The 13051-nt window shown below is 40.2% G+C and overlaps 1 protein-coding gene across 3 annotated transcripts in view; it reads right to left on the minus strand.

Moving 5' to 3' along the window:
• ANKRD44 (ankyrin repeat domain 44) overlaps nucleotides 1–13051 on the minus strand; it is a 215367-nt gene that overhangs the window by 72225 nt on the left and 130091 nt on the right. For 2 of the 3 annotated variants that reach the window (XM_077830497.1, XM_077830496.1), the window contains exons 9-12: nucleotides 12156–12234; nucleotides 5608–5722; nucleotides 1662–1744; nucleotides 268–331 (exon numbers count right to left, since the gene is read on the minus strand). In XM_077830497.1, the coding sequence (XP_077686623.1) occupies nucleotides 268–331; nucleotides 1662–1744; nucleotides 5608–5722; nucleotides 12156–12234 (341 nt within the window). Of the gene's footprint in view, nucleotides 1–267; nucleotides 332–1661; nucleotides 1745–5562; nucleotides 5723–12155; nucleotides 12235–13051 lie in introns of those variants that run through there. The other variant, XR_013347556.1, reaches the window with a different exon arrangement.

The raw sequence follows: 13051 nt of genomic DNA on the forward strand, positions 1-13051 counted from the left end.
GTGTGCGTTTCAAATCACAAACTAGCCTTCTGTAATAAAAGACCAGGTCCTACCACCCTTGCTCAAACTACAAGTAGCCCTAATTTGAGCCTCAGTTTACCAAATGCTGGCGGAACACAGCCTGGAGAGAGAAAGATTTTACATCGAATTGTTTTGCTCCTCTTTAATTGGAACACATTCCTTTGCAGATGGTACAGCTGGCTCGAGTTACACTGACTCCACAATTAAATTACAACTTGCGTAACAGCTATAATTGTAACTACTCACCCTCCTGCAGCAGCAGCGTGGAGGCACGTTCTTCCAAAATTATCTGGGGTGTCTATTTCAAAGCCTGCAGACAGCACGTGCTCATTACTAAACAAGGACACTATGCTATACTTTTGTCCTAGTTAAACCACAAGAAACATTGCAGAGACAGAAAAAACAGTGAGTTAGAAAAATCAGAATGCAAGCAACTCTAGTCAGCAAGTGGTTGTCATGGAAATGGACAGTGGCTGCTCAAGCTTGGTGGCTCTATAAAAAGAACTGTGAAGTCAAAAAGAATCTATTTCCGCATTTAGCCTTGGGCTACACAACTATTAAATCATGTGACAGGCATTTATGAGGCGGATTCTTATCGAGAGAATTGTGATAGCAGGCACAAAAAAACGATGAAATGAGGAGAAGCACAGAGTGAGCCCTAGCATGCAGGGAGTTGAATTTTATTTATTTGTGTGTTTTCCAGGGTGGTTTTAGATTCTGGAAGGATGCTTCCAGGAATGTGCAACACATGTTTTTAAAGATGCACAAGGCTATAGAAGTAAAACCCAATGCAGATTCTTACCGAATTAACCCTGGGATGCCTAAGCAGCCTGCTTCCCCCGCTAACCTAATAGCCTGGGACAGAGCACATCAGGATTTGCTGTAATTGGCTACACAAGTTACATTTTTCACACTATTTTTTCCCCTAAACATCCCAGGGGACTCAGCCTTATGGCTGAGAGTGGTTGTGGGAGGTTTCACATGCTAAGGAATGATATATTTTTCTGGAAAATATATGAACTGCTCTCTATCTTTGAACTCAGTGGAACTTCTGCCTGCATAAGGAAGTCAAGAGTTGGCACCTTATTACTACTCTCTTTGAAAGAGCAGTATCAGCAAACTAATACTTGCCTGCTCCCCCCCCACCCCCCCAGAACTTTAGCTATCCCATTTTCTTTACTATAGCCCTGATTCAGGAAAGTATGTGTTTTAGTCCCATCAGCTTCAATGGAATGTAAGCATTTGCTCAAATGTTGTCCTCAATAAGGGTGCTTTCCCCTGAATCAGGGCCTAGAGTTGTTTGTTTCCCGAAGAACCTACAGTATCTCACATTTTTACAGCTTGGTAAAGGATTTTCCCTTTCCTCCCCTTCCCTGTGAATTAAAATAAACTCTCTGTGACTGCCAGGGGGAAAAAAAGCATTCAAAGGGCTTCAGGCCTGAACAATACAGGATGCTAGTAATTATCAGCATGCAGTTAGGAAAGCCACACACACTCCCGTATGCCAAGCAACACAATCACATGAAGCAGCACAGGAAGTCTTTCATTTGGACAATTCACAACACCGAATAAAACAGGGGCCATAAGCAGCATGTTCATGATATTAATTAAGCTCCACAGTCGCAGCTGGATTCACTTACCTGATGACAACAACTTCCTGCAGCAGTCCGAGTGAGCATTTAGTGCTGCTAAATGTAAGGGGAACATGTTGTTGATACCACACCTGTTAGGCAGAACAGTATTATTAGTTACCAAAAGAACGGGTTACATTCAGCACAGATGATGAAAATTCCCCTCTGAAAAAATATCGAGTCTGTACTTCTGTAGTGCATCGTTAATTTTATTTGAACCTTCTATAATCTCCCTCTGAGGTTTTGTTAAAGCATAACGATTTTGATTACACTCTGACAGCAAGGATAGGTATGGTTTTAAAAACGAGATGAGAACCTAGGAGAGAAGAAGCTAAGAGAATGGATTTTGTTTAGATTCAATTTCTACTGTGACTGTCAGTTGCAACACAAGTATTCTATCACATGAGGTGAAAGTAAATGCTGAAAGAATCCCTGTATTGCCTCTAAAACCCATCTTTCCTCTACTTCCTTATTGCTAACATGCCAGTTTAAGTCTTATTTAGCTCCCACCTAGATTATTGCACCTCCCCCTCGTCTTTGTCTTTGTAGTGTCTCCTCTTTCCATACTTCAGTCCATCCAAAATACCATTGTAAGGACATCTCCCTGTGCTCTGACCACCTCACCCGTTTCCTCACTCATGTCACACAATTGCCCTTTCCATCTACATCAAGTTCCAGGTCCTCATCTTCACCTTTGAGGTTCTGCCCCCACCCCATACATTTCTCTTCTCTTTCCACACTATACAGCTTCTTCCGCTAACTGCTCTCTTTGTCTCCTGCCACTTGCAGCTTCTCACCTTCTGTCAGGCTGCAATTACACTTGTAACTGCCTCTCAATTCCTGTGCACCAAACATCCTACTTCATCTCATCCATCCTTAAACCCTCCACTTTCCCCAACCCTGCCTATATATCCTCACAAGCAGTGTCTCCAGGCATTTTTGTTTTCAAATCATTATCCCACCAATCCTTTTTCAGTTAGACTGTAGGCTCCTCAGAGCAAACATCTTGACAAAACCCTAAAACAGGAACCTAAAGTTAGGGTCCTACATCCATATCAGACATTTGCTTGATTTTTCAAACATACTGAACCCTCAACAGCTCCCACTGACATCAATGTGGAGTGCTCTGTACCTTTCAAAATCAGGCAGGTTGCTAAATATGGATTTAGAAGCCTAAGTTTAGGCTCCTGGTTTTGAGACTCTTGTATTTTGGCAGGTTTTTGCAAAGTGTCATTTATGCTTACATTACTTTACCAATACTACAACATAGACAATCCTTTGGTGCACATCCCTGTACAGCTTCTGAACTCAGCTACTGTGTATGAGATGAGAATCTACTGTTTGCTTTTGCAGATGCAGCTAAAAACAGTTAATTAAAGTCCTGGATGATGCCAGATGGATTCATAGCCATCACTCAATTTCTTCAAGACAACCCAAGGATATACGTAACATGATCATATCATTAGGCAGGATTTCAGATATGGACCCGAAGGAACTTGTTTTCATGAAAGATTTGGTGGCAGGAAAATTCTTAGAGAACTACAAAGCTTTAATGAAAGTTATTTCATATTCATACCAGGATAAGCTGTTTAAAATCCAACTCTAACACAAAGGCTTAAATTTACAAAAGGTGGCAACTGAGCTGAAACTGCAAAATATGTAGCTGTGCCTACAACCCAAGAGGAAGTTTGTGCAAATATGTGCTCTCTTTCTCTCCCACACCATATACATTTTTACTATGCACATAAACACGAGTGTAGTTTTTTTTTAAAAAAAAATATGATTTGTTGCAAAATCTGTATTCCCATTCCTCTTTTCCTTTCACATTGCATTTGTCAACCTTCCTACTTGACCACAATCAGAACTGATCTACAGTGCTGTATAAATTTAATTTAATCAATGCCCTGCCAGCATCTAGGTCTCCCACAGAGTAAACCTGCCCAAGGATGCTCTGACACTCTGTTCTTTGAAAGGAAATAGCACAAGCTCCACCAAGCTGCTCAAGTCTGTCTAAACAGGTTGCATTTCTAAGCTGTGGATATATTTATTTAACCTGAAATCACAAAGAGGATTTATTATATATAGTCATAGTATTCTCCATGCATCTCTGATTTTTACATCTATTTCCCCTTCCCCCCTAGTTATCTCAAGCCACATTTCCCCATCACTGTATAGAGATTTCCACCCGAGTGCATATTTTGGCTGGTGTCCATCAAGAGATGCAATTTGCACATCTGCTAGCCAGTGCCATACTGTATAGAGCTGCTCACAACTGCTCCCTACATTATTTACCGTCCATACCCCTGAAATGCAATTGCATCAAATTGCTGACCTTGCTGTCTGCAGTTTCTGCTAGCAGCACTGAAGAAATTCTCTTTTCAATGCCAGTTCAAGGAATTAAGCCAAAGTTATTTGCATACAACACATTAAAAGCTCATTCCCTCTGGCAGTACTGGGTAGGTAATTTCATTTTCAGAACAGTGCCATCACTTGGATCTGCCTACTGTATCTAAGCAGATTTCTCACTTCAGATATTTCTGCTGTTGGCAGAGGTATTTTATTTGATCAATGCACAGGTCACCCAAGTGTGAAATAGAAATTTTGAGCAGAAAACCTAGATTGCAAGAGCTAGTTATCTCACTGCTATTCATTGTTACCTTAAACCTCAGAAAACAGATGGACTGAAACTTTATATATTAGACAGAGCTAGCAAAAATCATATTTAGACACAAAGGACCAGATTCTCAAGCTGGCATAAATCTGACCCTGCCTTTTTTGTCTGGCAAGAAGCAGTTTTAACAAAACAGATAGCAAAACATGGTGAAAAAATACTTATTTCAAAATCTCCAAATGAAAAGCCTAGAAAACTGCAAACATCTTTAAAAAGAATAGGTTGACGTGGGTCCTAAAACAGGATGTTCCCCAGCAGCTACCGCAGTATTAGGCATCACAAATACTGCTGGTTGGTTCTAGTGAGGAAACACTCAATTGCATGTTCAGATGTATACGGTGAATACTACAAAACATTTATAACAAACTTTACGGTGCTTCATTCATAGAGATGGGCAAATAATTAGCTTTCTCTGTTCCCTGCTTGTTCAGGGAACAAGAGATTCACATTAGATATCTAAACCAGGTCTCCTCCCTGGCATTACCCTGTGGCCACCAGGCTGGCCCAAATGCCAGTATCTTTACACTCCGAATACCATCTCTTTTCCCTTTCACAGTTAATTTTACTCGTCCCGCAACTAGTTTGGAAATTTAGTGCTCTGTTACATCACTGCTTTAGGGCAAGGTTCTAGGAGGTGCTAAATGCCCAACTCTCACTGAAATCAATGCACCTCCCAGGATTTGGCCCACAATATGTATACATATATGTAATCATGAACATAGTCAAATGCAGTCTCTCTCTCATACACACACAAACACAGAGTAAAATCAGCCTAGCCAAATCAATCCCTTGGAGCACAAAGAGCTGAACAACATATCAAAATTTATCTCTTAGTTTCACTCAAGAAAACCGCAAAACAAAATCAGCCTCATCATCTCAGCCAGTTGAAGATCTGAAACCATAAGACACAAAGACTGGGCACCACGGCTGCATTAGGTTCTGAAATAATTTTACTGACTAAACCCTGCTTTGTCTTTTACCATTTCTAATTATACTTATCCAGCACCAATGGATACTAGATAAAGGAATAAATCAATTTAGTACTACAAGCCTATGGACGTAAATTATTTATTTTAGACACTGAGGGAATTACATGCCCTTCATTAGTAGCTTTGTATTTTATACTGATTTCAAATTGACTTCCTGATACAAACTATTTGTTACTGAATTCATAATTATGCACATGCATTTTAACCTGAATACACTGGAACTTGAAAAATAAGCATTATCTAGCATTACCCATAATACTTGACCATTAGGAACAGCATTTCTTCAGCAACCTACTTGGCAGCATCAGCTCCGCTGGTTATTAGGGTGTTAATCAAAAGCTCATGTCCATATCTCGCAGCCACATGCAGAGGGGTGTTGCCATCCTTATCAACACAGTCAATTTCACCTCCTGGAAAAGACATTTTCACACAGTGTAACACACAAGGATTTAGTGCGAGTCAGCGACCAGAAATACCATTTATTTATTTCCAATGAATGCAGCTTACCCTCATAGTTACAGCTGTAGTTTAGTTTGTATACGAGCAGCAGACACACTGAATTTGTGGGACAGGGTATCAATACACAGCAAGCCATTTACTGTGCCAGTCATGCAGGATGGCCACAATTCTGGCTGCTGCATTTTTTTTTACTTTGTTCTATTCCCGCCTCTCTACATATTGCACATAGGCCTTTCCCTATAATTGCCTACTGTGGTACACAGATACTGCAGGTGTTGCTGTGACTCTGAATTGTCGCTGATTTAAAGGCATGAGCAGCTGCCCTAAATTACATCAACAGAATTAATTGTTGAAATTTTGCCACAATTCTTTAGGTGACTGGTGCTCAACCTTGTCCACAAACCAATGATAGAAGATGGAGCTCTTCCTCACTTGGCTGCTTATTGCACCCTCACCAAGTCTGTCAATATTTGATCAGTGGTGCTGCCAGGTAGCTGTAGCCCAACCTACAGCTCTCTCAGGGTTTTCACAAACAGGAAACCCCAAGCACTTGCATAGCTGCTTCCTATCTTTGTTTGTCATATACTTCTTCAGGTGTAAATTCATCTCTAATCAAACCTACATGCCACAACACAACTGTAGGTGCAGCAAGACACACAGGAAGAGAGAACCAAATGCAAAGTAACCTGGAGTAGAGCAGAGAGAGCTGCAGGCTGTAAGAGAAGGTTTATACACAAAGAGAGAAAATAAACAGCATAGATACAAAACACAGGTGGGGGAGAGAGTGTATTTAACCAAACAGCCCAATCCACAACACTAAAGCAGGTTTACTTTCAGCTTGTCTCCATAACCCTTTGGTAACATCACTATTTCATGAAACAACCACTATACTTGCCACAGCTTTAGGCAGTCAGAAGGGAAGATAACCCTCCAAGAGAATCTCTATCCAAAGACACGATCCTCAATATTAAGAAGTTTAAACATCACTACATTAGATGATCTTCTAGCTGGTTCATAGATGCTAAGGTCAGAAAGGAACACTGTGATCATCTAGTCTGACCTCCTGTGTAGCACAGGTCATAGAATTTCCCCCAAATAATTCTCAGAGCAGATCTTTTAGAAAAACATCCAATCTTGATTTACCAATTGTCAGTGGTGGAGAATCTACCATGACCCTTGGTAAATTATTCCAATGGTTAATTATTCTACCACTTAAAAATTTATACCTTATTTCCTGTCTGACTTTGTCTAACTTCAACTTCCAGCCATTGGATCGTGTTATACCTTTCTCTGCTTTACTGAAAAGCTTATTATTAAATATTTGTTCCTTGTTTAGGTACTTACAGACTGCAATCAATTCACCCCTTAACCTTCTCTTTGTTATGCTAAATAGATTGAGCTCTTTGAGTCTATCACTATAAAGCATGTTTTCTAATCTTTTAGTCATTTTCATGGCACTTCTCTGAACCCTCTCCAAATTATCAACACCCTTCGTGAATTGTGAACACCAGAACTGGACACAGTATTCTGCCAGTGGTCACATGAGTGCCAAATACAAAGTTAAAACAACCTCTCTATTCCTACTCAAGATTCCCATTCATGCATTCAATGATTTCATTAGAAAATTTGGCCACAGCATCACACTGGGAACTCATGTTCAGTGATTATCCACCACAGCCCTCAAATCTTTTTCAGAGTCACTGCTTCCCAGGATAAAGTCCCCCATCATGTATGTATGGCCTACATTTTTTCTCCCTAGATGTATACAGCACTTAGCCATATTAAAACACATATTGTTTGCTTGAGCCTGGTTTACCAAGCAATCCAGATCGCTCTGTATCAGAGACCTGTCCTCAGCGGCAAGCTATATCCGGTTCGCACAAACCTGTTGTTAAATTTTGAAGCCGGTTTTTGAACCGGTTGTTAAAGGGGTGGGCAAACTCCAGCCTGCGGGCCACATCTGGCCCGTGGGACTGTCCTGTCTGGCCCACCTGAGCTCTCAGCTGGGGAGGCTCCCCTGAGAATCCCTTTTTCATTTTTACTCACCCGACAGAGCTCCGGGTCTTCGGCGGTGGGTCCTTCAGTGCCGCCGAAGACCCGGAGCGACTGAAGGAACCGGTTCTTCAGCTTTTGGCAGCTCATCACTGTCTGTCCTCATCATTCTTTACCACTCCCCCAATTTTTGTGTCATCTGCAAAACTTTATCAGTGATGATTTTATGTTTTCTTCCAGGTCATTGATAGAAATGTTAAATAGTGAACTAATCCTTGTGGGAACTACACTGGAAACACATCCTTTTGATGATGATTCTCCATTTACAATTACATTTTGAGAACTATCAGTTAGCCAGCTTTTAATCCATTTAAAATGTTATGCCATGTTAATTTTATAATCAAAATGCCATGCAGTACCAAGTCAAACTCTTTACAGAAGTCTTAAATATATTACATCAACACTATTACTTTTATCATTCAAACCTGTAATCTCATAAAAAGATATCCAGTTAGTTTGACAGGATCTATTTTCCATAATCCCACGTTGATGGGCATTAATTATATTACCTTACTTTAATTCTTTTTTAATCAAATCCTGCATCAGCCGCTTCATTATCTTGCCTGGGATCAATGTCAGCCTGACAAGCCTATGAGGCATAAACCAGATTTTGATTCTTTCCCCTTGTAAAAATTTAGGGTATAGTTAGAAACATGGGTAAGGTATTTTTAAAAAATATATGACAGAATCAAGACACCGGAATTCTATTCCCGACTCCGCCACTGACACATTCTGTGACACTGGCCAATTTATTTCACCTCTCTATCTTCTGTCATAGAACAAGGATAACTACCCTAAAATAAGGATAAGCAACACCTGCGCACCTTTGTAAAGCACTTTGATGTTTACACATGGAAACTGCTATACAAGTGCTAAGAATTAGGATTATTACAATCGAGAACTAGTATTCACTCACACATCCAGCATTTCTAGTGGATCCGTCACCCTTGGTGCTCTTCTAAATCACGTGATTTATTTTAAGTTGGACAGTACTAGGGCAAAAATGTAAGTCATGACATGTACACTGGTAGTCCCCAAAGTGTTTCATTAATACAACTTCACTTCTTAGTCATAGGACCCAACAAAAACAAAAGATCACTCAGCTGCAAATCTTACTGAAAGAAGATCAGTGAGAGAACACTGCTGAATCAAATCAGCCTTATAGTCTCATCTAAGCCTCTACCTATCTCAACAATAAAACAGTGATTTAACATTACACGGACAATAATTTGAAGACTTATCAGATGTCTCCAACATTCATACTCAACACAAACAGTAGCTGACAAGGTATGTGAATGGGGACTTCTGATCAAAACATTAACAGCTTGATTAAGCTATGACACAGGGTTAAATACTTTTGTATTTTCAGGTATAAGCGGATGTCATAAAAATTGACTGTACAAATAAAGCTAGTTCTGTCTGAGAGTGACCAGATCGGTGTCAATATCCTGCTGTACTAAGTCACCTAGCAAAGTCCTCACAGACATGTGGGAGAAATTTAAATGACAAGAACAAATTGTTACCATATTTTATACTCCATCCCTTTACAGGTTGTTACCATCGAAAGTTGTAACCTTCTGCCTTAATTTTCAGATGGTTATTCACCCTCAAGGCTCTTTCGGACACAGTAGGTGGGAAAGGGAGCTATTTCTGCTAACTACATCCTTGGCTCCATTCCATATTTTTCTGGCCAGCTGACTCGCACCTTTGGCTATTTATTATCTTATTTTTGTGACACAGCCCACAATACCCATACTGTCGTCCCCAGGGGTTACAAATGACGTCTGATTAAATTAAATTTAATGCAATTAAACCAAACTGCAACTACATATCTAACACTGAGAACATTTTCAAGAGTAGTCACTGATTTTTGGTGCCTCAATTTTTGGATGCCTAATTTGAGACATAACTGGGCCTGATTTTCAGAAGAGCTCACAGCTCCTCTACATGATCTGAATGGAAGAAGCAGGAACTCATTACTTTTATAGACTCGCCCCTTCCTATATCAAGACAGGCGTATCCCACCCTCTTCCCTGTCACTCAAACCCATAATCTCAGCTTCATCTCTGACTTAGCTCTCTTTTTTGGGCTTCACATCCAGGCCACATTGAGATCTGGCCCCTTCTTTCTGCGCAATGTCTATGAGAGCTGACTTTTCCTCTCTCCCCATACAGCCAAGACTCTTGCCTAAAGTGTGATAATCTTATGCCTTGACTACTGTGTCTTCTCTAGCCTTGAAGCCTACCACCTTGCACCACCCACTTCCTGGCTTGTTGGTCTGCCTATGTCACACTCTCTCTCTCTCTTTCTCTCTCACACACACCCTTTAAGTTCCTCCACTAAATCCCCCTCTTCCACCACATCAAACACTAATGTCTTGTTCTAGTCTTCAAAGCCCTCCACAGTTTACAAAAAGAAAAGGAGTACTTGTGGCACCTTAGAGACTAACCAATTTATCTGAGCATAAGCTTTCGTGAGCTACAGCTCACTTCATCGGATGCATACGATGAAGTGAGCTGTAGCTCACGAAAGCTTATGCTCAAATAAATTAGTTAGTCTCTAAGGTGCCACAAGTACTCCTTTTCTTTTTGCGAATACAGACTAACACGGCTGCTACTCTGAAACCTTCACAGTTTAGTCACACCCACCTATTTGCCCTGTTTCCTTATCATGAAGTCAGCTCTCACCTTCACTCTTGAATTGCTTGCTTGTCCTCATTGCCTCAAGACCCTTTGTGCTTTCTCCCAGGCTGCTCTTACAAGTGTGAAAAACTCCCAGTCAAAATCCGTAAAGCCACCACTTTATCCTTTTTCACATCCCTCCTTAGAACACACCTCTGCTTGAATTACACAAGAAACTGCCATACAACAGTGAGTAGGCACGAGATGTGTTGTGATCACTCCTTCAGATTGACTAAGAATTGTTCACAGAGCTAGTCTGTGCTAAAACATTTTATTATTTCTGTTCCTCTGTCCTCCTCCTCTACACTTCCCATCCGTTGTTTATCTCACTCTCATGCTATGTCTTTTAGTCTGCAATTTCTTAGACTGTTGTTATGCTGGAGCTGGTGGTGACAGTATAGTTAAAGTTGTGGTTTTAATATGTTTCTACAATGCCTGTTACAATGGTGTTTCCACCTGGTTGACTTCCGTGAATGCTACCATGATCTAAAGGGTAAATAACAGTAGTATAACAGGACAAACTGCAGGGTTATTATATTTGATATAGGAGAACAATTTAGCATGTGTTAGGTGCTTTATGCACAAGAAAGAAGACTGGTAACTGCCCTGAAGAGGTTGCAATCTGAACAGACAAAAATGAACACAGAAAAGGAGAAGAGTAAAATGACAAAATGTTATAGGTAGGACTGTTTTAACTGGGCCTTTACTTAGTGCAGGAAATCCCCATTTCTGGGTGAGTAAAATTTGAAGATAAAAATTAAGAAGCTGGGCTGATGCCACTTGGAAAATGTGCCCCTAATGTTTATCAGAACACTCCCTGCAAAGCTTAGCCATGTTCCAGCCAGTTGGGGAATACTGAATATTTCTGGAGGACATGGGGAGTGGCAGGAGCTGAATTCCAACACTCCCTAGGCACATACAAGAAAAAAAATGCACTTTATTCCATGGTTTGAAGCCGAATGATTTATAATTTCATACAAATAAAGATGTAGTTGTATAAAATATGAATAATTATCACATCTTCATATCCTGGAATGGAAGGAGGGCTGTAGGGGTAACAGGCTTAGTCCAAAAGGCAGAGGGGGCAGGGGAGAAGAAAAGCATTGCACAAATATGTCTTCTCCAGGCCATCAAGGAAGAGAGTATTTACTCCTTAGTAAGAGAGGTGGCTATAATGGAATTATGATCTTTAAGAAGTGAGGGGAGAGCATGGGAAAAGAGATCCTTAGAGGTCCAGAGATGTGGAGGACTCCTGGAAGTGGAAAAATTGCTAACTTTTTTTTTTTTTTTTAAAGCTTGTTTTAAGAAGCAAGTTGTGGCCTCTTCTGAAAGATAAAGAATCTGAACGCTGCTTTTGCTTTCATTTTCAGGTCAGGAAACACAAACACACAAATCACAGACCACCGTCTGCTGGTGGAGAATGGGATTTCTTGATTAATTATAGGCTTTGTCTAAGATCGCATTATTAAATGAGAGCTTTTGGACTCGCTAGCCATCAGATTTCATTAGAGTACTTAAATACCATTGAATTTTGGTCCCTCAGCATTTTAGCACAGAACAACAAACTGCCCCCTCCAGCCAGTAAGTGGCTTGGAAAAAGCTCTGAGCAGATCATTGCTGATTAATTAATTATCAGAAAGACTTAACTTACCATTCTGAATGAGGGTTTGCGACCGTGTGAACCTCCCGTGGACAGCTGTCATGTGCAGTGGACTCTTGCCATCTTTACTCTAACAAAAACAAAACAAAAGACACTTACCTACAGTATAAAGTAATGCCATCAATGTCGAGCTTCTCAAATACTATCAACAGCTTGAAATAATAAAAGTAACTAGAGCTCAATCCTGCAGTTCTTACTCAGACCAAACTTCCATCAAGTTTAAAGCGCTGTAGGGCTGAACCCAAGATTCATATGAGGATACATGCAGAATGCCTTTTTTCTGTAGGTGTCAGACCTTCTTCAGCAATGGGAGTGGGAAATAAGGCAGTCGTTGTTGTGAATAAATTTTCAGAAATATTCCACCAATGCGGGGTACATGGTCCAAATTGGTAATAGATAAGTGTTATATTCCTGAGTGTTATTTACTTTCTAAACATTATGAATAATTCTCACAGTATTTCCTTATCTTCCATATTGCTTGGGGAAAAGCCAGGAAAAACACAGAGCTAAGTTTCAGCAGTCCCTGGAAAGTGTAAACAAATACAAACTATTTTTCAATTTAAATAGACACACATTAAAATGCAGTCCACTACATAAAGAAAAGAGCTTTGGTTAATAAACTACTACCCAAAGAAAAATCGGATGTCCATCAAAGACCATTAGAAAGCAGGTGCAAACAGTTAAGGAAAGGTAGAATGTCTAATGGTCAAAGTTTTGGAGCCAAGGGAAAGGACCTCTGTCTAGGAATATTGACAGGGAGCCTGAAGAGGAACAGAGGAAGGATGTGGAACCTGATGACTCAAGCTATCCCTTCTTTATTTGAATCAGGCTTTGGATTCATTTTCAAACGCAATTCCCAACTTTATTTTAATAAAATAATACTGATT

This window comes from Eretmochelys imbricata, chromosome 11 (assembly GCF_965152235.1).
Source record: "Eretmochelys imbricata isolate rEreImb1 chromosome 11, rEreImb1.hap1, whole genome shotgun sequence".
NCBI classification, from domain to species: Eukaryota; Metazoa; Chordata; order Testudines; family Cheloniidae; genus Eretmochelys; species Eretmochelys imbricata.